Here is a 25573-nt window from a genome sequence, read left to right as displayed (position 1 = left end):
CATGTTTCAATTGTCCCAAGGCTTAAAATTCCTTCTTTAACCGGTCTCCTCCTCTTCATCTACACTGATTTAAGTGGATTTAGCAACTTGTTTGCTCTAAATTAAAAGGTAGCATGTTGTTGTCAAGATGTTCCAGACTTTTAATCTGTCGTGTGTAGGAGTGTGATGATTTTGAGAACTGCAGCTTATTCTTCCAAAGTGAGTCGTAACCTTACCAATTCACACAAAACCTTGAGCATTGCCTTCTGTATTTCGCCTCATCCTGCTATATCGATTTAGATTAAACTGCTCTATAACAGAGACATCTTGGTCTTACTCAATATTCCTGTCTTCATTTGCACATCAATGAGTTTGATAGAGATTAATGTTGAGTTTAAAAGGATTTGATGTTCATGTCTTTCTTAGATTAGAAAGAACATAAATCCTTGTTTATTACCAACAGAATAAAAATAAAATGTCAAGCTGATTGGTCCCCTTAAAGGATATCTAACCGTTTGAGGTGCTGTAAAGGTGGCAGTCTTATTGATGAGAATAAATAACAAGGTTCAAAGGTTACGCTGGTCGTTTCAACTGCTGCTCACGCTGGAAGCTAATTATCCTCCCACTTTCTAGGAAATAGGCTGCTATTTGATTTCTGCTTTGTGTTGCCACAAAGACAAGGAGCCCGCAATCAATAGTGGAAAAAAATGAATAGTTATAAAATCCAGCAATAACTATATGTTTTACTGTAGCAAAGAAAAGCTACCAATCACTCTCAAGGCCATTTGATTTCCTTGTAAGTACTTGCACATATTTATTGAATAAATTCATCATGCTCCATACCCCAGTAGGACACAACCATGTCAGATAGCTTCTTCCATAAAGTACACAGTCTCAGTAGCCTGGTTGTGAAGCTCTGATTGCATACAGCGATTATGTTTAAAATTCAGATAGCCCAAAATAAAATATAAATTTTTGCTGATATGTCAGTGAAGACTGAGTCCAGCTGTGAATGAAGTATAAATGAAGCAGGACTAATAAGATTGTGTTGTCCCAGACTAGCCCATATGGAGCCCCAGGGTATATGTGTGGACCAGCGGACAATCTTATTAAAAGTTTCCACTGACTGCTGCCTCTCTCTCTCCCCTCCACTGTCAGCATTCAAACTGACTTCTAACAAACTCCATAGCAAAGGGTTGATTTGCAAAGATGATAGACACCAGCATTGATGTGACTAATGCTGCCCAACACAGCTCATTGAGATGCAAACACAACTTTATCAAAGGCCCGGAGAGCTGTGTTCAACCTCTGAAGTAAAAACTAAAAAAGAGAAGGAAGAAAGAAAAAATAAAGAAACAGTAACACGGCCGTCTTTTTCAATTTCCTCTCATCCTGAGTCTGGACTTCAGGCCGTGAGTCTCCAGCTAGGAGGGTGTTAGTTACCCCACCACTTGTTTGTACTTCCAGGAAATGGAAATGCTCTATTAATTGGTATTCTGAATAAACACTGTTGGAGAAAGCTCCCTGCCTGTGCCTACGTGATTAATGCACATGTGCGACGGATAAAAACCTCCCCCTGCACCGCATGTCTCAGAGGGTCAGAGATGTGGCAGTATTATTTTCTCTTTGATTCTTTTAGTTCTGCTTTGCGACACCCCATGTCAGAATGGAGCTAGACACACAATGGTGTTGTCCGCCACGCTGGTGCTTAAATTCCATTAAGTGACTCATTTCTTTACCCTGTCTGGAACTCCGGAGACCTATTTAAGGCATTATGGAAATAAATCCATGCAGAGGTTTTGAAGTCATCGTTCATGTTTTTCTTTCCCTTTATTGTTCCCTGTAAACGAGGGAAATGCGGGTTCTCATTTATATAGGACATTTACTGGAAGCATCTGCATGTAAGAGGAGTCAACTAGGTCTCTCTACATTAGGCCAAAACAAAACCACTTTACAAATATGTATGCAGCATCAATGTCCTCCCCCCACTCAATGCACAGATCATCCGAGACACGCATCGCTGTAACTGCATTGCCTTTAGTGCGTGTTTAGCTGATGTCACACATAAACACACAATAGAACATAATAAAAATCACAGAGGCACGTAACTTAAGTGCTGTTCTGTCACAGTTTAAGACTGAGTTAAGGCAGACATCTCCCCTTCTGACAGACAGGTGTGAGTGCCTGCCTGGGGGTGGGAGTCAGTAGAGTGCCAGCCCTGACACAGTCAAAAGGCCAAGCTAACCTTTAAATCTGTGAAGCTCGCTTCAAGCAAGCACACATTGATCTGTGCTGAAGTGCACACACACACACACCTCCACCTACACACTCCTGATGTGCTCAATAGTCTCGCTGGGGAAGCCAGGAGAAGTTCATGTGGCTCTGTCAACTCTGTGGTTGTGTTGGCAGAAGTTCACCTGAGATAGTTCTACTCCATTCATTGTAGCTACAGATAAAGTATCCATCTTCTTATTAATGGGTGTAGTCAAGGAAAGAGCAGATGGCATCATTTTATCGGCATATCCCTCATCATTTCCCTTTTCCTTTTGGGATGTCTTCTGGAATATTCTTTGGGATGCAGTATGGTACTGATGCGTCATTGATTTCAGACTCCATCTTAGACCGTAGATCTTTATTTGGCTGTCAAATTCTAATTATTTTTGGAAATGATACACAAGTCTTGGTTTGCTCTTTATGTATTGCTAAGCACTTTTTCCATTTATATATCACACCATTACAATGTGGAGCACACTTTGGAAGTCAAGATTTAAATCATTAGTTCTGAGCACAAGTAGCAAATCTGTGCTCTGTTGCCCTACTTAGTATTATATTGAAGAGATGTCTGGGGGAAAACATTGCACCTCCCCCTCACCATGAGCTGTGTATTTTTTCTCATCCCCCTATCACCGCTTGTCCCTGTGGTCCAGCGTTCTGGAAATATGCACATCACCACTTTTCCTGTCCCACTGAACAGCTCAACTCACTACCATACATTTCAATAGTTAGAATTTCCTTCAAAGGCCTTTTCATAATTCGCTCCTCATTTCACTGTGGTTATGGTGGTTAAACGGGGGGATCGACCGTGTTGTTTATAGTACCAGGGGGAACGCTTTTTAGGGGAGACAGTCTGCGTGAAGCGTTTACATTAGTCCTTTCTGCAATCTCACTGAGGCTGGAATTAAATCAAACCCCCACTGTCTGAAAATAGCATTGCTCCTGCTTTAAGAAAATGCACTGGTGTTTGAAACGGAACGTTAAAGCCACAGTTTTTGGTAACCTCCATACATTGATTGAATTCCAAACAAAGTCATGCTCCATGACAAACAGACTTTGATTCTGGGTGATGTCCTTAATATTAACTTAGGTCATGTTCTCTCCTGTCTGGAAGACGTAGATATTGGTGTTCGCTGGGCTCGAAGGGCAGAGATAAGCCTTTAGGCCGACTTTTATTAAAGTTTTTCAAGTTGAAGTGTATTGTCTGAAAGTCGATCATTGTGATGGATAGTGGCCATAACTCCATAATAGGCCAAAAGGCCTATTATTTTTGCTTGGATTAGTAGCGGAGCCGTTCAAAACAAAATATTTTCAACTATTTTGAATCCAATAAGGTACTGCATTGTCACAATTGAACTTTCTATTATCGTAAATATCAGGCTTTTGAAAAAAGAAGTCCACACACATAATACACCCTCCCTGTTCCTTGAAATAAGAGCAATACCACCTCCGTCTATGTAAAAGCATTGACTATTCAGGCGTTGCATGCAGTAAGAGGGACAATTGAATCAGGGCTTTTGTTTGATGTCATAATCACAGTATAATCTAGGAGTCAAGGCAGATCTGCCATCCACTGTTGGGCTGTGTTTTATGTCTTCACTGATAAGATCGTGTCAGGGTTAAAAAAGAGGAGCAATTCAATTTGGCTCAGTCACAGCCCGTCTGCACATTAAACCGGTGGGAAAAGTATTAAATCCAGAGACTATTCCTGACTGGCAGAGCTTTGCTGAGTTAGATATTAGGGCTGGGAATTGCCAGGGACTTCACGAAATGTTATTATCACATACTGTGGTGCTGATACGATATGTATTGCAATTCTCACAAATATATGTATTGCAATTGGATACTGTGATTTTGTGATTTGACATTAAACATATTGCTCTGTACAGTACACATTATGAGCACCTGCTCTTTCCTGTTCTTTGTTGGTTCACTATTGAAAATAAGATGTAGAACAAGTTAAAATTTGGGGACTAGTTTAGATGGAGGGAGAATAACAATGTGTCTTATTGAATTGAGCTCTAGCCACACTTTATCTCTTTCCTGTCCTTTTGCTCTCTGTTCTGTGAGTTGTGTGTGAGGCATTGGTACTTGACCATTTGTTCTTTAAAATTTGAAGAGAAGTCATGGACAAATCCAATTAATATTTAATTTCAGAAAAAGGCTCAGCAGTTTTTTTAATTAAGAAACTTTACAGGTTGTTCCAAGGCTCTGGAACTTCCTCCCTCTATATTTCAGTCCCTCCTAAAGCCTCACCTTGGCCTACCACCAAGCCCCCCCCCCCCCCCTCCACCCCCACCTCACCTCACACACACATCATCTGCTCACTCACTCATAATGTACAGTGACAGATCACACTCTTTTCCCTTCTTTAAGCCCATCCCCTTCTCTTTGTTTCATGTTTAGATTTCTTCCTGCTGTTATTCTGGCATGGACTTGTTTCAATCTCTGTTTTTTGTTTAGTTTCTTCATTAAAGCGACTTTGGGGTCATTGAAAATATATGAATGTATTCTTAATATCAAACACAGCGGTGTCATTTCACTTTGAAGATTAAGCATAGGAGGAATTTAAAATGGACAACGTAACAGCTGCAGGAGACTTCATATTTCTCTGAGGGGATCGTCAGTCCTCAGTGTTTTGGCACTCGTGGAATAAAGCTGTTCCATCACTCTAATTTCCGATCCATAGGAGAAATAACAAAGCTATGGGCATACATCTCTGTCAGCTCCAAATCGAATCAAGCTGTCAGATAGATACACATTTGGACATCTATCACCAGACAATATGATTTACCATGTATCGTTCTCAAAGTGTATTCTACCTGGTGTATGTGTTACTTAAAAACCCTACTACATATGAATTACTTATCAACCCACTAGTTCTCTTCTGTATTTCCTCTTTATCCCCCATCATTGCTAATTCCCTGTTTTTCCATCCAGCCCATTTCTCACCATATGGCGGTCTCTGGTGTATGATGACACATGGGGGTCAACGACTGCAATCGCCTCCTTGACTATTCCCTCATCCACTGAATAGATATGCCAGGCGCTAAGATTAATGACAAAAATTTAACATTTGAATGTGTATGTCAGCCGAGCCCCCAGTCATTAAGGAAAAGGATCTCAGTAAATTGCACAGAAACTGATTAAAACTTGGGTTGTTGAAAGGTGATTAGAACAAACTTATAGCTTCCAGTCACATGAGGTGGTGAATTTAGCCTCTGAGGTGTGTGTATGTGTTTGTGTTCTCTAAGTCCCCATATTAGGCTATTGATAGATAAGAATATAACACCGTGCCTTCATTTATGGACCGGCCATTGGGCGTTTACTGTTGCCCTTTTGGAGTTCTGGGTAATTGTTTCACTGTGTTTTATTTGTTTTCTTAATCTGCCTCCCCGACACCATCTCCAACGCTGATCAATATCGCAGCCTAACAGGCTTGTAAAACAGCACTTCCAAGGCTCTACAGTGTAAGTGAGGGAGCTCTCCCCATTCCCCATCTCTCCTTCGCTCCCCCTCCATATCTTTCTACTCCGTCTGAGTACTTCATTTATTCTCCCCTGGTCATTATAAATTCTGATCAGACCCATGTGGCCAATGATAACATCAAGAAGCCTGTATGATCTTTTGTGGAATCTATTATTGTACAGACGCCATTATGACAAGTTCTAAATGGTAAAGATCCAGATTGACACTGTAGATGACAGACACCCATAGGAGCAGTGCAGTATTGATTGGTTTAGCTGCAGTGGATTGTGTGTGTGTGTGTGTGATGTCATTCTACAGTATAGTCTCGTTATCACAGGAACACACCACAGCTACAGGGCTATTTTATCTACATTACAAGTCTATCACTACATACAATTTATCATGGCCGGTATGTATGAGTAATAACCACAATACTTACACCGAAAAGGGTTCAACAGAAAGATCAAGTCCACTTCCTTGGAAAATTAGTGGTTAAAAGATGTCTCACTCTCTGAAATTGAGTGACATATCAATGCTCTATATTGAACGCCGTATATACACTACTCTATACTAAAATCAAATGTAAAATGCCCATTTTTACCAGAGCTGGTCAACCTATGCATCTATGGTACTTCCTCACATGTTTAGACCGTCGCCCACTTAGCAGCCTTGAGATGTCGGTGAAAGGGCAATGTCACACTCTGTATGCTACCCCACAATCCCCTGGGGTGACGTGCCACTATGGCCTCTGGGACATCTGGCCATCCATCAGGATAGAAATGTTTGTCAGCTGGTATTATGTCTGACATCAACATCACTCTCCTGTTATGGCTGGTCGTCATCCACATTAAGATAAACCCCAGATACGTCCCTAACAACAACAGCAGCCACTACGATCACAGAGCAGAGATGTCACTGGGTTGTTTAGATTTTCATCAAATAAGAGGGATTTGCATGTGGTAATACATACATTCAGTGTGTTGTTGAAGATTTGAAAAACGATTTGTATTTGTGATTGTGTGCAGTAGGTGTTGGATCAGATTGGGTTTTGGATTACATGAAAGGATGGTGGTCCTGCCAACTTCACATAAGATAGCAGGCAAAACCTATTGTTGCATTGGTTTTTGTTATGTAATGGCCACATCATGATTATAGTGTAGGCCTACACTATAAAGAGGTGCAATTGGCAGTGAATTAAAACTTGTCTGAAACGACTACTACATTTAGGATTAATTTACTTCTGAAAGCTTTTGAGCAGTTGGATTGTGCATTCATTTTATCACTAAAACATCAGGGACTGTCTGGTACTACCACTGTGTGATAGCAACACTGTCAGGTTATCACCACACTAACTCCCTAAACTGTACTCTGCTCCAGCAGAGCTTTCAGATCAGTCTACTAATCTAAAGTAAACACACACCATAGGCCTCAAGTCATTATAAATAAGTCTCTTTTTATCAGGCCAGAAAATAAAAAAAGATGTCTAAATACAACCGTTTGCTCATTTGAAAGGTTTTTGGAGGAGCTGTATGGATTTATACTGCGTACTTACGCTGTAAATAATATGCCTTTTCCGAGTGAATCTCGGGTGAAATGTATGCATGTGGTTGAGACTAATTTGGAATTTGGAGAGCTCTGCTCTGACTGCTTTCCCTGATTTGCCAAACAACACTTCATCAGGGATGCAAACCAGTCGGCTTTCGGCGAAATTCGTCGTTTTGAATCAAAAATAGGTGATCTTCGTGATACGTGTAGATCCGATGAGAAAAGTTTGGTGGTGGGTGTTGGATCACTACTAGCTGTAAGCGATCGAGTGATGCGCATTTGGCGCAATACTGGTTGTATCCAAGGCTCAGCCAATCGTTAACATTACAACAGAATGCAGAGCAGCAAGCGACCGAAGAAAGAAGAGACAACCAGTTACTAGTTCTCCGGAAAGGCAGCTTGGCAGTTACAGCAGCGCGTCCCCTGAACGATAACGAAAAGGACTTCATGAGCTGTAACCAAAAAACAACTGGCATTTGGAAAGTTTGAGATGAGGGAGACAGTGTGGTGGAACAAGTATTAGCATTGTTAAGTATCTTGCTAGATGTATCTTATTCTCCTTTAGCTAGCCAGAGAAATGTTGAGCAACATTAGCCAACTCATGTGATCAAATAATTGAGTTTATGGTGTGAAAATTAGCTGGCTAATAAAGTCAGACAGCTAATGTTACAACATCAGATGAGCTAACGTTAGTAACCTAATCAATTCACTATAGTATTAACTGGTATATGACTCCTTGCTGTTACCTCAAGTTATAACGTGTTAGTTGCTTACTGGACCCTGGCAATCTGTGTGAAATGTTAACTAGCTAAAAAGCTAACCACTATCTGTTAACTAATGTTTTCCCTCTACAGTGACGCTATGTGGTTAATTTTCAGAATGAGAGAATTAGGTGAAAACGAGGCTTTGCTTGTTTAACAAGTGGATTTAGGGATGAAGTGTAGTTGGAACTGGGCCTGGCTGGATGCCACTATAGAGGTGAAAGGAACACCACACACACACACACACACACACTTTTCATCTTTCTCACTGTTGCTGGCACATTGTAGAACAGATGTCCACAGGCAGAAAGTGTACAATGTAATAATGTGCAGTGCACTTGATCGATGTCTATAGTGGCCACTATAATAGAGCAAAAATAGAATGTCTGTTTGTTTCATTCTATTTCTACTTAAGATATTTATTCCCCAAGTGCAATATTTATATGTGTGTGGTCACAAGCGTTCTATTATAAAGGCTGTCGTGGCTAACTGCAATATTAGTGTATTGTTTTTTTCTCAAGACTTGAGTGCCATTTGTAGTAAAGTCAAGGCAACAGATAACATTGGATTGCTTTCTTTACATTTTTTAGCTGTGAGTTAGGTTCACATTAGCCACTTTTTATTTTACACACAAAGACTGATCGTGTAGATGTTTTAATTAGTTTAAACCAGCACTTCCCCTAGTAGTTTTTGTTGTTGTTGCATGTTTCAGTGGGGGGGGGTCACCTGTTTGCATATCTCCTTCATCAGATCCCCACTGACTCTAGAGGAGAACTCTGGGAGATGGAGTTCTTTGTTGTTAATTGGAGCAGACCATTGCTCTGTCTGTCTCCTGGGTCCTGATCTGCATACATATGGTGACCCCTACTTATTCTCTCTGTCTGTCTGTTTCTCTCCCACTACTGTGTCTCTCTCTTGCCCCTCCAGTGTCCCGACGGGCTGCGGCCAATGAAGGACGGCATGGGTTGCTATGACTACTCAAAGGGCACGGACTGCACGGATGGCTTCAACGGTGGCTGTGAGCAGCTGTGTCTCCAACAGCTGGTGCCCCTACCAGACGACCCCACCTCCAGCAACGTTCTCATGTTCTGTGGGTGAGTCAGTCATCGGAATTGAACAGTAAAAGGGTAAAACAGAGCTAGAGCCTTTTACCTTCACAGATGGCCAAAACAACTGTTAGAAACAACTGTTGCACATCCACAGATTTCAACTGTGGGATTGATCCTCATTTTCACCTCTGCGTTGGCAGAGTACAGTATAGAACGCGGATATGGTATTCTACTATAGGCTAATTCATGAGACTGCCTGTGTGTGTCTGTGCGTTTCATTAGCATTAGGTTTGTGCATCTCAGCCATTTCTGAAGTAGAAAATGCTGAATGTGCAACTCCAACGACAGTTTGTCTTTAATGCAGACAAGTCCGGGTTTAAATGTTTGCGCTGCTTACACAAGGGCTTTCATTTGATATGTTAGACCGCTAAATCATACATTCTTCTGCAATCTATTATTTCTATGAGTTGGGTACACTTTCTCTAGTGTTTGTGTGTGTGTGTGTGTGTGTGTGTGTATGCGGGCATGTATTACCGTGTGTACAGTGCCTAAATGTATACACTATGTTTTTATGCATGTCTATTGCCACCTGAATTCCCCTCCCCACTCAGGTGTGTGCAGGAGTACAAGCTGGGGTCAGACGGACGCTCATGTGTTCTCCAGAAAGAGAACTGTGAGGGGCCAAAGTGCCAGAGACAGGATGTCCGCTTCAATGACACCCTGTTTGGGGAGATGCTGCATGGATACAACAACAAGAGTCAGCAAGTAAACCTGGGACAGGTCTTCCAGATGACCTTCCGGTAAGTTCTCCCCCAGAGGAATATATGTCCTCCATATCACTGCTGTGTACCACGGGGGATGTAATCCAAGTCATATCACTGCTGTGCTGTACTTTATGGCATGTGGCTCTGGCTATTGGGATGTACAGTAGTTAGGTAGCAGGAGCTTTCCCAAGAGGGTTATGCCAACTGTGCAGCCACTTGGTGAATGTGTTGGGACTATTTTTACCTGTATTTCTACCACTTGGTTTTTAGTTTGGGTTGCATGACAAAGACAAGGCGCAAACAGAAACAGACTGGTTTGTGTGGTAAAGTAACTCTACGGACCCTTTTTGTTTGTTTTTTATTCTCTTGTATGGTTAAAGTCAGAAGACACATTTACAAAACCAATGCATCCAAGTTGGATTCTGGGACTTTTGTTCTCATCAGTCCCTGCTCACAAAAATAGTCTTAATGAGAACTTGGCGGTTTGAATTCTCGGGACTATTCCAGAGAGAAATCTCAGAGGACGTGTCAACATCATGAAAAAGCAGTGTTTCCTTTTATCAGTGCTGGTGAGTGAGATATCTACACAGTGGAACGTCTTATGTGTATCAGCAGCTCTCACAGTGCAGCTGGCTGGGGAGGAATCCCCCAGTGCTGTGACAGACAACACTGTCAGCCCTCTCAAAGCTCCAGTGTCTGGCTGATAACAAAGACAAATGTTAGGCTGCAGGGGGACGCTGCCATAATCAAAGACAACGAGGCAGGAATTCATACACACACATTAGAGGTCGACCGATTATGATTTTCCAACGCCGATACTGATACCGATTATTGGAGGACCAAAAAAAGCCGATACCTATTAATCGGCCTATTTAAAAATGTTTTTATTTATTTGTAATAATGACAATTATAACAATACTGAATGAACACTTTTAGTTTAACAAAAAATATAATACATCAATAAAATCAATTTAGCCTCAAATAAATAATGAAACATGTTCAATTTGGTTTAAATAATGCAAAAACAAATTGTTGGAGAAGAAAGTAAAAGTGCAATATGTGCCATGTAAAAAAGCTAACGTTTAAGTTCCTTGCTCAGAACATGAGAACATATGAAAGCTGGTGATTCCTTTTAACATGAGTCTTCAATATTCCCAGGTAAGAAGTTTTAGGTTGTAGTTATTATAGGAACTATAGGACTATTTCTCTCTATATGATTTGTATTTCATATACCTTTGACTATTGGATGTTCTTATAGGCACTTTAGTATTGCCAGTGTAACAGTATAGCTTCCGTCCCTCTCCTCGCCCCTACCTGGGCTCGAGCCAGGAACACATCGACAACAGCTACTCTCGAAGCATCGTTACCCATCGCTCCACAAAAGCCGCGAGGGGAACAACTACTTCAAGGTCTCAGAGCGAGTGACGGCACCGATTGAAACGCTATTATCGCGCCCCCTGCTAACTAGCTCGGGAGTTGATAGGCTTGAAGTTACAAACAGCTCAATGCTTGAAGCACAGTAAAACGTTTAGTATTTGGTCCCATATTCCTAGCAGTCAATGACCACATCAAGTTTGTGACTATACAAACTTGTTGGATGCATTTGCAGTTTGTTTTGGATAATGCTGTGCCCAATAGAAATGAATGGTAAATCATGTAGTGTGTCCTTTTAGAGTCACTTTTATTGTAAATAAGAATGGAATATGTTTCTGAACACTTCTACATTAATGCTAACTTTCCCTGTTATTGGTAATGGTAAAAGGTTAGCATGTTTTGGGGCCTGATCTTTGTGCATCTGTAGCGGGGAGCCGTGAGAGTATTTTGAGATAATCTTCAGAGGTAGGGTTTCAGACGTTTTCGGAAGATGGGCAGGGACTCCGCTTTCCTGACTTTAGGGGGAAGTTTGTTCCACCATTGGTGGCAGGACCGAGAAGAGCTTTGACTGGGCTGAGCGGGAGCTGCTCTTACGTGGAGGTAGAACCAGAATTGACTTTGGTAGATTCATTTTCATCCAGTTAGAATGGGTGTACCAGCGAGCCACTGGGCGATGACAGGAGGCAAGTTATCTCCTTTAAGATGGCCGCCGGTGAGGATTGCTGTCGGTCATGCTTTGCTCTGTATATGCCATTTGATTACAAAAGCATGATCTGTTTGATGTGACAGAGTACAACAGCAGCACCAACCAGTGTGTCTTCATTTGGAAGGAAACATGTATTGCCCTACTGGTGATATTCACTTAGAGTGCAGTGTTACTTCGCTGTTTGTCTAGACAATGTAATCATTAAGAAAAGGACCACCAGCTATCCAATTAAATACATTAAAGGTGTGATGTTTTATTCAAATGCTATATTATGTCAAGTGTCGATGTCATTTTGTGACAGTTTGAACTGCAGGTGAGGGAAAGTTGATATCGGACGGCAAGTTGAGAAAAGTACGATTTTCAATTGACATGTTGCCTTTAGGGTATTATTGTTGTGTATTTATGGATTGAAAGACAGACACCAAGGAAACTATAAATGTATTATCTCAAATCTGTCATTTCTTCAAAGTGGCTTTAGTCTTCGAGGCCGTTCCATCTTTTGAATCTAAAAACAAATACAAACCGCCTTAACATTCTAATTTTCTTTCTGGGGTTTGAAGTATTCACTCGTTTAACAGACATTTCTCTCAGAATGATGGTAATGCACTCATGTCCTTCAAATTCCCTTTATAAAATATTTTCTATATCGATTCAGACCCCACTGCCACCCCACCCATCCCCCTTAGCTTCCTCCTCCTCACTCCCTTGCATCAGTAGTGCAGAGGGAAATGTGGGAGATAGAAGTGAATGTAATTATCTAGCCCTGGGCGATCACAGGTAGCGTGTTATATTAAATATTGCCTCTGATATATCAGGGTGGTTGGCAGGGTGGTTGAATTGCTTTCACTTTACCACACTCCTGAGTGCATGCATTTGCAATTGGGTTTGGATTTGTAAATCTGCTTCCTGCAGATATGCCGTAATACTTGTTCAAAGCATATGCCCCGGCAATCAGTGTATACAGAATGTAACAGGAATGGTATGACTCAAAATTGTTAGATTATAAAATGACTCTTAAAACAATTCCCTGACCTGCAAATAAACACTGATCTGAGCACATAAAACAGTTAGCTGTCATATTTAATCGTAGTCACTGGACATAGAGATGAATTTGAGCTAGATAGCAGTCGCTGATATGCCCTAATATATGGAGCATGATTTGAAGAATGTGCCTGGTGCCCTGAACCGCAGACAACCTCCTCCTGTAGTTTACCAATGGACTTAGGGGAGCTTACTTCCACCTGTTTGTTGACACCTATCCACTTCCTTCAGATATGAAAATGCTAAAGAGTCTAGGGAAAACACTGCTATGCAGCTAGTGGATGTGACTAGGAGATAGGAGACTAAGGGTTGTTTTCCAGACCAGGTAATTTTCTCCGTCAGGGAAAAGTCCCAACAGAAGCCCAAGGCTGTAGGGTTCTTCCTAACATATGCTGCTTCATGAAATGTGTTTCCATAGCCGAGCAGCCGCACACAAACCTAGGGTCACCAAGTGCAATGCCAAGCGTCTGCTAGAATGGTGTAAAGCTCAACGCCATTGGACTCTAGAGCAGTGGAAACGCGTTCTCTAGCATGATGAATAACGCTTCACCAACTGGCAGTCCGACGGACAAATCTTGGTTAGGCGGATGCCAGGAGAACGCTCCCTGCCCCGATACATAGTGCCAACTGTAAAGTTTGGTGGAGGAGGAAATAATGGTCGGGGGCTGTTTTTCATGGTTCGTGCTAGGCCCCTCAGTTCCAGTGAAGCGAAATCTTAACGCTACAGCATACAATGGCATTCTAGATGATTTTGTGCTTCCAACTTTGTGGCAACAGTTGGGGAATGTCCTTTCCTGTTTCATAATGACAATGCCCCCATGAAGAAAGCAAAGTTCATACAGAAACGGTTTGTCTGTCGAGATCGTGTGGAAGTACTTGACTGGCCTGCACAGAGCCCTGACCTCAGCCCCATCGAACACCTTCGTGATGAATTGGAACACCGAATGAGAGCCAAGCCTAATCGCCCAACATCAGTGCTCAACCTCACTATTGCCATTGTGGCTGAATGGAAGCAAGACCCTGCAGCAATGTTCCAACATCTAGTGGAAATCCTCCCCAGAAAAGTGGAGGCTGTTATTGCAGCAGAGAGGGGGACCAACTCCATTTCAAAACCTAGGATTTTGGAATGAGATGTTCAATGTTACGACTTGGCTCATAGTTCCCAACAAAGAGATTCCACCACAAACCTGAAACAAAAACAAAACAGAAACAACCCCACCTCAGCAACCTCAGAGACAGGAGATCGCAAGCAAGCTATCCAAAACAATAACAAAACTACGGCATGGAGGCGCGTGACAAGTCGTCGGCAAGGACATTTTCTTTGCCCTTAATTGGGCAAATTTCCAAATCGCACAGCTGCAAAAACAGCGCCCACCGCATAAGCCTCTGATTTGGGTTCTGCAAGGACCTCAGAAACGTCAGGGGATTAGTGTCTGTGTACACCACGAGAGGTGCCACCAGAACCAACATACACATCAAAATGTTGGAGCCCAAATAAGCGCAAGCACTTCCTTCTCTACCACAGAATAATTGAGCTGGTATGAATTAAACTTCTTAGAGAAGTAACTCATCGGCCTGCAACAGAACCCCACCAAGGCCTACATTACTAGCATCTACATGGAGTATGAACAGGTCATTCAAACGAGGGGCAACGAGCACTGAGCAGAACACATGTCTTTGCATTCTCAAATGCTGCTTGACATCTGTCTGACCAAATATACTTCATCTGAGCCTTAAGCAAGTCGGTCAGGGGTGCTACCGCTGTTCTTATACCAGCGTCGATAATAACCAACCATACCGAGAAAGTGCATAAGCTCCTTAGTCATCGGTGGCGGACTCTGCTCAACAACTTCAACTTTGGCATGCACTGGGCGAACCATATCTGGGAAAAGTGTTCAGCTAAGTGACCGTTGCTTTATCAAACTCACATTTGGCCAGATTAACTGTCAAATGCATCCAAGCCAACCTATCAAACAGTGCTTGTATACATTGGACATGCTGAGACAAGGTGTCACTATGAATGACCATGTCATCCATGTACACCACACATCCGTCCAAACCACAGACAGTTCATGAGGCGCTGAAATGTTGCAGGTGCAATACGAAAACCAAAAGGCATAACTGTATAAGAAGTTGTGATGAAAGCAAACATTTCCCTTGCTCTAGGAGACAAGGGGACCTGCCAGTACCCTTTTAGAAGATCGACCTTGAAGAACGCACTTGATCAACACAATCTTTCATACAAGGAAGAGGAAAGGAATCAGGCTTTGTAATGTTGTTAACATTACGATAGTTTGTGTATGGCCTAAAAGATGCATCAGGCTTCTTGACTAACAGACAAGGTGAAGCCCAACTGGAAAAAGAATGTTCAGCAATATCGTTATCCAACATGTACTTGACTTCTGCATCTAAGTGCTTGCGCTTGTCAGGAGATACACGGTAGAAGCGCTGCCTTATTGGCTGAGCATCTCCAACATCAACATAATGAGATGAGTACAAGAGGGTGTATCAGAAAACAGTGCAGGATAACTTTCAATAAATGTAATCAACTCAGTATGTTTACAGTCATCCAAATGCCCCAATAGAGCATGCGCATTTCAATATAATGCAACGTATTATATAAAAGTAGTCTAGGGTAATTGAGAATGCAGAAACAACTCTAAGTGAACTATCTTCTGACTTAACAGGAGTCGATGCTGTCCTGGAACACAGCCAGAGAGCCACGCACTGCATGGCCAAAAACTAGATCATTTGGACTAAATCCTATACTCTCCTGGACAACTTATCTAGCTGCTAACAGTAACCATTGCAAACCTTCCCAATCACAATCTAGCTCTGTACAGTATGCATGCAGGAGAGACTTCGGGGTTTGATAAAGCACTAACGCACCCCAAGAGGACTGGTTATGCTAGACAAAGCTGCTGTAGCACTTGTGGAAACATGTGGGAGGTCAAATGAGAGCCGTGGTCACTCTGAATGACCTTACAAATGTCAAATACAGAGATGAACTGCGATTAAAGCCTTCACAACAGAGTTAGTAGTTATGCATAGTGGATAAGCAGGATACCAGGTTGCTTGGCACATCACTGTAAGCAAAAAGCTACTGACCGACTTAGAGCGGGCAAAGGACCAACACAGTCAATGACCAAATGTTCAAAAGGCTGATCAACGGCAGGAATAGGATACAGAGGAGCAGGTTTAATTGACTGATTTGGCTTACCAGTCAACTAGCATGTGTGACATGATTTAATGTAAGCAAAAATGTCACGTTTCAACCTTGACCAGAAAATGTAACGCAAAATACGGTCATACGTTTTTTTAACTTCAAAATGTCCAGCAACATTAACATGGGAGGTTTAAAGCACTGTCTGGCGAAACTTAGAGGGCACTACAATCTGCATGATAGGATCACCTACAAAGTTTTCCCCTTGAGGCACCCACCTGTGAACTAGCATACTGCTTTGAAGCGAGTAACCTTGTGCAGAGCCTTCTATCCCATCAGCTGGCAACACTGTCAAACTGCTCCTTCAAAGACGGGTCATCCTGCTGTTCTTTCACCAAGTCATCATGAGAAACAGTCGAGATGCTTAGGCAAAGGCAAGTCAAACGGTTCTGTAACAGACCATTTTGTTCAGTTATACTGACACCTCATGGCACATGTGAGAGTTCTGACTCCTCAGGAGCAGGGAGAACAGGGGTTTGCTGTGTAACCACAAGGTGGTGGTTACCCCAGCCCAGACCTGTAGACCAGCTAACTGGTTACCCAGAATGAGATCAATACCCTTAACTGGTAGATGAGGATGCACACCAACACAAACCTTTTACAAGATCTGAGTCAAGTTGCAATGTATGCACAGGAAAAATGAACAAATGATTATAGAATCACCTGTATCTGACTCAGAAGACAATACGGATTCACAAACAAATGATTCCACAGAGCCTATGTCTCACAAGATTTTGACTGGCACTTTTTCATCACGTCATACCAGGGAGATGTAACACTCAAATGTATGCAGCATAGTCAGAAGCAGTGGCTTTGCCAAAAGGTCTTGCATGCTTCTCATGCTGTTATACAGTACTTGGACTAAGTGACATAGCTAGACCAGAAAATACCTTTTGAGTTGCCACCAGAATTGTTTGCTTTAAGGACAGGACATTCATTTTTGCAGTGTTCCTTACCTTGACAGTAGTTACACACTCTGTTTAGATCATTTCTACCTCATAAGCCACGATCAACCTTAGGAAAACATTGATCTGCTCCCAACCTTAAACTTTTGGCGAGGGGAGAAGTACTCTTTACTGGCATGTTCATTCAGTATGACTACCAGGATCCATAAAAAAAAGCTTTTATGGATCAAGACACTCATCTGCTAGAACTGCTGCCTCACTAGGAGATTTCACCTTGTGCTCACTAATATAAGTTGCAACACGCTCCGGTACTGAATTCTTAAACTGCTCAAGTACCACCAGATCAGACAATTCCTCAAAGGTATCTACCTCTGAGGCAGAGCACCAACAATTAAACTGAGACACTAAATGACATGCAAATACAAAATAGGTTTCCTTGTCACCTTGACATTGCCAATAAGTCTCTGGGACCAATTTGTAGACTTGTACACTTCCGTTTTCACCGTTTCACAGACCTGACTCTCAGCTAAACTTAACGCTGAATAGGCTTCAAACTTGACTAGTTCACACGCTGTAGCGGTAAAGTACGATCTGCATCAGACCAATCTCTAGATTCTGCTACTCGCTCAAACAAAGAAGAAAAGGTTCCTTACAATGGCCTCAGTTGGATAGTTTATTACTGGTGAAACTGATGACCCTTGCCTAAGCTTACCCTCTGATTAGGTCTAGCTTATACTGCTCCATGTCATTTTGCCAACTCTGTTTAATCTGATCTTTTTCTAGTTGTAGAATTAACAAATCTTGCTGCTCAAAACTTAAACCATCGATCTCGAACAGTTCGGATTCCTTCAAATAGTTTGGCTTTTAGACTGGCCTTCATAATATCTTTCAATTGTTTACAATACAATATTGTTGTGCTCAGCAATTTGTGCCCTGCTCTAAAAGTGTTTCAGACGGTCACTCAAACTTGTCTACATTACTAGCCATGATACACTCAACTAAATTACCAATTTAGACTGAGACAAAAGCCTGCACGACTAGTATGGTACATAGTGTGAAGGACAACCAAGACAAAATGGAACCTCCCCGGCCCAATTCTAGTACACCTATCTAACCTCAACTCTAGTATTCGTGCAGATACGGGCAGGGGGTATTTATTAGAGGTTGACCGATTATGATTTTTCAATACCGATACCGATTATTGGAGGACCAAAAAAGTCGATAGCGATTAATCGTCCGATTAAAAAAAATGTATTTGTAATAATGACAATTAAAACAATACTGAATGAATACTTATTTTAACTTAATATAATACATCAATAAAATCAATTTAGCCTCAAGTAAATAATGTTGGAGAAGAAAGTAAAAGTGCAATATGTGCTATGTAAGAAAGCTAACGTTTCAGTTCCTTGCTCAGAACATGAGAACATATGAAAGCGGGTGGTTCCTTTTAACATGAGTCTTCAATATTCCCAGGTAAGAAGTTTTAGGTTGTAGTTATTATATGACTATTTCCCTCTATACCATTTGTATTTCATTAACCTTTGACTATTGGATGTTCTTATAGGCACTTTAGTATTGCCAGTGTAACAGTATAGCTTCTGTCCCTCTCCTCGCTCCTTCCTGGCCTCGAACCAGCAACACAACGATAACAGCCACCATCGAAGCAGCGTTACCCATGCAGAGCAAGGGGAACAACTACTAGAAGGCTCAGAGCGAGTTTGTCACGCTATTAGTGTGCGCTAACTAGCTAGCCACTTCACGTCGGTTACACCAGCCTCATCTCGGGAGTTGATAGGCTTGAAGTCATAAACAGCGCAATGCTTGACACACAACGAAGAGCTGCTTGCAAAACGCACTAAAGTGCTGTTTGAATGAATATTTACGCGCCTGCTTCTGCCTACCACCGCTCAGTCAGATACTTGTATGCTCAGTCAGATTATATGCAACGCTGGACACGCTAGATAATATCTAGTAATATCATCAACCATGTGTAGTCAACAAGTGATTATGTTTGATTGTTTTTTATAAGATAAGTTTAATGCTAGCTAGCAACTTACCTTGGCTTACTGCATTCGCGTAACAGGCAGTCTCCTTGTGGAGTGCGACGAGAGAGAGGCAGGTCGCTAATTGCGTTGGACTAGTTAACTGTAAGGTTGCAAGATTGGATCCCCCGAGCTTATAAAGTGAAAATCTGTCGTTCTGCCCCTGAACAAGACAGTTAACCCACCGTTCCTAGGCCATCATTGAAAATAAGAATGTGTTCTTAACTGACTTTCCTAGTTAAATAAAGGTATATTATATTTAATTTTTTTAATTTTTTAAACGGCAAAGTGGCGCCAAAAATACCGATTTCCGATTGTTATGAAAACGTCAAATCGCCCGATTTAATCGGTCGACCTCTAGTATTTATGCACTGGTTCCATCAGAAACAGAATTTCAACCAGAAATCCAGTGACTGATCTGTATCCAAGGAAGTGCTCCCGAGCCAATTTATCACAAATTGGCGCTACCCACGGTCTCCAACACACTAGAGAGAGAACTAAATGACTCATCTCCTTTTGAAGTCACTGAAACCTACAAGGGGATGTGTGGTTCTTACCACCTCAAGTTGCTACCCTTACCAAATCAATGTAACACATATACCAGCACCCCAAACCCCAATGATTTGGAAATAGTCAAATAGATTTGTAGACACAGGGGACAAAGCTACTTCCCTTCCAGCATCCACCAAAACAAAACCGCTAAATCTTCCAAGGAAAATCCCTGAAAAAAAAAATCATGCATGATACTCCCAAACTTAGGCTTTAACAAAGGCTCCCAAACAAATAGTACTTCATTGCACTCTAAGAATTGCAGCAACACAGATGAATTTGGCACCAATTACTACCCCTTGTGCACCAAGCTTATGCACAGGGAGTCCAAACCAAATTCTCCAAATTTACAAACATACTACCAAAACTACACCATATATCCAAAATCTCCAATTGGAACCCCCAGTGTGTTACGACCTGGCTCACAGTTCATAAAAACAAAGGGAGACCACAGATGTCAACTGGAATACCTTTATTAAACAAAATAGTAAATACAAAAATATAACAATAACATCTGTAGGATCAGTAGTGTATGAACCAAAAACCCAAAAGGTGGTGGAGGCCAGTCTGCAAGTCAGTGAAGAAAGTGTTGACTGATGTGGCCACCCTTTATAGCCTGCAGGCCAATCATGCCCAGGTGCGCCACATCAGCTGACGATCCTCCCGGCTCTGCCCTCTAGCCTTCTGCAACAAGCAGACTACCAAACAAGATCCCAGAAGACAGAGTGGGAGGGGCGTCACATCAATGAGCAGATGTCCACATACTTTTAGTCATGTAGTGAATTATTCACCAACAGGTTTATATGCCAATGCACCACAAACAATAAACAGAACATACCGACTTCGAGCACTTCAATATCATGGTTTGCGGTTTCAACACCACAATAAATAGACTATATCAATCTTGACAATCAGACTCCAGTCATCAAAGTCAGACTGTTCTCTCTGCTACCACACGGCAAGCGGTACCGGAGCGTCACGTCTAGGTCCAAAAGGCTCCTTAACAGCTTCTAACCCCAAGCCATAATACTGCCGAACAATTAATCAAATGGCCACCCGGACCCCCCACCCACTTTGTTTTTACTCTGCTGCTCCTCGCTGTTTATTATCCATGCATAGTCACTTTACCCCTACTTACGTGTACAAATTACCCCCAACTAACCTGTGCCCCTGCACATTGGCTTGGTACCGGTACCCCCTGTAGATAGCCTTGTTGTTATTTTATTGTGCTATTTCTTATTTTATTTTTTACTTTAGTTTATTTAGTAAATATATTTTCCTAACTCTATTTCTTGAGCTGCATTGTTGGTTAATGTCTCATAAGTAAGCATTTCACAGTAAGGTTGTATTCGGCGCATGTGACAAATAAAACAGCTTTGAAAATTCCATAAAATGATGTCATGGCTTTAGAAGATTCTGATTTCATAATTTGAGTCAATTGGAGGTGTATCTGTGGATGTATTTCAAGGCCAACCTTCAAACTCAGTACCTCTTTCCTTGACGTCATGGGAAAATCAGAAGAAATCAGCTAAGACCTCAGAAAAACATTGTAAACCTCCACAAGTTTGGTTAATCCTTGGGAGCAATTTCCAAACGCCTGAAGGTACCACATTCATCTGTACAAAAAATAGTACGCAAGTATAAACACCATTGGACCACGCAGCCGTCATACCGTTCAGGAAGGAGATGCATTTTTTCTCCTAGAGATGAACATACTTTGGTGCGAAAAGTGCAAATCAATCCCAGAACAACAGCAAAGGACCTTGTGAAGATGCTGGAGGAAACAGGTACAAAAGTATCTATATCCACAGTAAAATGAGTCCTATATAGACATAACCTGAAAGTTCGCTCGCAGAGGAAGAAGCCACTGCTCCAAAACTGCCATAAAAAAGCCAGACTATGGTTTGCAACTGCACATGGGGACAAAGATCGTACTTTTTGGAGAAATGTCCTCTGGTCTGATGAAACAAAAATATAACTGTTTGGCCATAATGACCATCGTTTTGTTTGGAGGAAAAAGGGGGAGGCTTGCAAGCCGAAGAACACCATCCCAACAGTGAAGCATGGGGGGGGTGGCAGCATCATGTTGTAGGGGTGCTTTGCTGCAGGAGGGACTGGTGCACTTCACAAAATAGATGGCAACATGAGGTAGGAAAATTATGTGGATATATTGAAGTCATCTCAAGTCATGTCAGGAAGTTAAAGCTTGGGTTTTCCAAATAAACAATGACCCCAAGCATACTTCCAAAGATGTGGCAAAATGGCTTAAGGACAACAAAGTCAAGGTATTGGAGTGGCCATCACCAAGCCCTGACCTCAATCCTATAGAAAATGTGTGGGCAGAACTGAAAAGTTTGTGCGAGCATGGAGGCCGACAACCTGACTCAGTTACACCAGCTCTGTCAGGAGGAATGGGCCAAAATTCACCCAACTTATTGTGCGAAGCTTGTGGAAGGCTACCTGAAACGTTTGACCCACGTTAAACAATTTAAAGGCAATGCTACCAAATACTCATTGAGTGTATGTAAACTTCTGACCCACTGGGAATGTGATGAAAGAAATCAAAGCTGAAATAAATAATTTTCTCTACTATTATTCTGACATTTCACATTCTTAAAATAAAATAAATATTCAGCCCTCCTCTGTAGCTTATTCTTTAGATCAGTGGGCACCAACCTATCGATGGCAAGGCCTTCCTTGTCGATCACCTGACATTTCTGTAGAAAAGCCAATGGTAAAGACTTGCACTCCTTTTTTATGTTCAAGTTGTGCTGTTGGTGGTAGGTGCAGTTGATTCAGAAGCCATATGCACCGGGTAGGCAAAGTGTTCCCATTTTTAACAATTTTGTTTGGCTGAAAAGACCAACTCCGTCTACCCGGCGGATCAGTGGCTAAATTGAGTGCGCCTACTGCACTGGCCAATCGGATAGCTCAAATCACCTTGCCTACAGCTTCCACGACCCCGGCCACAGCAACGTTTGATAGTAGCCTACGTGAGATTTCATAACTTTTCAACTCATGACTAGAGATACTGTCCAAGAATACATAAAACATATGCTGTTTTTATGAGCGAGTTCCTGTCTAAGTTTTTATTCAACACTATTACAAAACATAAAATGTGCTTCTCCTAACTTCCACTAGCGCTGCAGCTGCTGTCACACCCTGACCTTAGTATTCTTTGTTTTCCTTGTTATTTTGGTTAGGTCAGGGTGTGACACGGGTGATATGTGTTTTTGTCTTGTCTAGGGGTTTTGTATGTTTATGGGGCTGTTTCCTTTCTAGGTATATTGTATGTCTATGATTGCCTAGATTGGTTCTCAATTAGAGGCAGCTGTCTATTGTTGTCTCTGATTGGGAGGAAATCAGCCCTGACAGAATCACCCACCAACCAAGGACCAAGCGGCGTGGTAAACAACAGCAGGAGAGGTAGCAGCAGCAGCAGGAGAGGCAGCAATATTTAGAGAAGTGGACTTGGGAGGAAATCCTGGACGGAAAAGGACCCTGGGCACAGCCAGGGGAATATCGCCGGCCCAAAGCGGAGCTGGAGGCAGCGAAGGCGGAGAGGCGCTTGTATGAGGAGGCAGTACGGCGGCGCAGATGGAAGCCCGAGAGTCAGCCCCAAAAATGTCTTGGGGGGGAGGCACACAGGGAGTATGGCGAAGCCAGGTAGGAGACCTGCGCCAACTTCCTGTGCTTACCGGAGAGCGGGAGGGACCGGGCAGGCACCGTGTTATGCTGTGGAGCTGCATAGCCCGGTGCTGTACATACCAACTCCTCGTATCGGCCGGGCTAGAGTGGGCATCGAGCCAGGTGCCATGAAGCCGGCTTTACGCATCTGGTCTCCAGTGCGTCTCCTTGGTCCAGCATACATGGCACCAGCCTTACGCATGGTGTCCCCGGTTCGCCAGCACAGCCCAGTGCGGGCTATTCCACCTCGCCGCACTGGCAGGGCGACCGGGAGCATTCAACCAGGTAAGGTTGGGCAGGCTCGGTGCTCAAGAGCTCCAGTGCGCCTGCACGGTCCGGTCTATCCAGTGCCACCTACACGCACCAGCCCTCCGGTGGCAGCCCCCCGCACCATTTACATTTACATTTAAGTCATTTAGCAGACGCTCTTATCCAGAGCGACTTACAAATTGGTGCATTCACCTTATGACATCCAGTGGAGCAGCCACTTTACAATAGTGCATCTAAATCTTTTAAGGGGGGGTGAGAAGGATTACTTTATCCTATCCTAGGTATTCCTTAAAGAGGTGGGGTTTCAGGTGTCTCCGGAAGGTGGTGATTGACTCCGCTGTCCTGGCGTCGTGAGGGAGTTTGTTCCACCATTGGGGGGCCAGAGCAGCGAACAGTTTTGACTGGGCTGAGCGGGAACTGTACTTCCTCAGTGGTAGGGAGGCGAGCAGGCCAGAGGTGGATGAACGCAGTGCCCTTGTTTGGGTGTAGGGCCTGATCAGAGCCTGGAGGTACTGAGGTGCCGTTCCCCTCACAGCTCCGTAGGCAAGCACCATGGTCTTGTAGCGGATGCGAGCTTCAACTGGAAGCCAGTGGAGAGAGCGGAGGAGCGGGGTGACGTGAGAGAACTTGGGAAGGTTGAACACCAGACGGGCTGCGGCGTTCTGGATGAGTTGTAGGGGTTTAATGGCACAGGCAGGGAGCCCAGCCAACAGCGAGTTGCAGTAATCCAGACGGGAGATGACAAGTGCCTGGATTAGGACCTGCGCCGCTTCCTGTGTGAGGCAGGGTCGTACTCTGCGGATGTTGTAGAGCATGAACCTACAGGAACGGGCCACCGCCTTGATGTTATTTGAGAACGACAGGGTGTTGTCCAGGATCACGCCAAGGTTCTTAGCGCTCTGGGACGAGGACACAATGGAGTTGTCAACCGTGATGGCGAGATCATGGAACGGGCAGTCCTTCCCCGGGAGGAAGAGCAGCTCCGTCTTGCCGAGGTTCAGCTTGAGGTGATGATCCGTCATCCACACTGATATGTCTGCCAGACATGCAGAGATGCGATTCGCCACCTGGTCGTCAGAAGGGGGAAATGAGAAGATTAATTGTGTGTCGTCTGCATAGCAATGATAGGAGAGACCATGTGAGGTTATGACAGAGCCAAGTGACTTGGTGTATAGCGAGAATAGGAGAGGGCCTAGAACAGAGCCCTGGGGACACCAGTGGTGAGAGCACGTGGTGAGGAGACGGATTCTCGCCACGCCACCTGGTAGGAGCGACCTGTCAGGTAGGACGCAATCCAAGCGTGGGCCGCGCCGGAGATGCCCAACTCGGAGAGGGTGGAGAGGAGGATCTGATGGTTCACAGTATCGAAGGCAGCCGATAGGTCTAGAAGGATGAGAGCAGAGGAGAGAGAGTTAGCTTTAGCAGTGCGGAGCGCCTCCGTGATACAGAGAAGAGCAGTCTCAGTTGAATGACTAGTCTTGAAACCTGACTGATTTGGATCAAGAAGGTCATTCTGAGAGAGATAGCGGGAGAGCTGGCCAAGGACGGCACGTTCAAGGGTTTTGGAGAGAAAAGAAAGAAGGGATACTGGTCTGTAGTTGTTGACATCGGAGGGATCGAGTGTAGGTTTTTTCAGAAGGGGTGCAACTCTCGCTCTCTTGAAGACGGAAGGGACGTAGCCAGCGGTCAGGGATGAGTTGATGAGCGAGGTGAGGTAAGGGAGAAGGTCTCCGGAAATGGTCTGGAGAAGAGAGGAGGGGATAGGGTCAAGCGGGCAGGTTGTTGGGCGGCCGGCCGTCACAAGACGCGAGATTTCATCTGGAGAGAGAGGGGAGAAAGAGGTCAGAGCACAGGGTAGGGCAGTGTGAGCAGAACCAGCGGTGTCGTTTGACTTAGCAAACGAGGATCGGATGTCGTCGACCAGGCTTCCTGT

The 25573-nt window shown here is 43.3% G+C and overlaps 1 protein-coding gene across 1 annotated transcript in view; it reads left to right on the top strand.

Moving 5' to 3' along the window:
- The window catches only part of LOC115101181 (astrotactin-2-like), a 527175-nt gene that overhangs the window by 296161 nt on the left and 205441 nt on the right, over positions 1–25573 (top strand). The window contains exons 12-13 of the mRNA XM_029620468.2: positions 8955–9121; positions 9688–9876. Coding sequence (XP_029476328.1) covers positions 8955–9121; positions 9688–9876 — 356 coding nt within the window. The remainder of the gene's footprint in view (positions 1–8954; positions 9122–9687; positions 9877–25573) is intronic.

This window comes from Oncorhynchus nerka, linkage group LG19 (genome assembly GCF_034236695.1).
Source record: "Oncorhynchus nerka isolate Pitt River linkage group LG19, Oner_Uvic_2.0, whole genome shotgun sequence".
Classification (NCBI taxonomy): domain Eukaryota; kingdom Metazoa; phylum Chordata; class Actinopteri; order Salmoniformes; family Salmonidae; genus Oncorhynchus; species Oncorhynchus nerka.
This window is presented reverse-complemented; position numbering and strand designations above follow the sequence as displayed.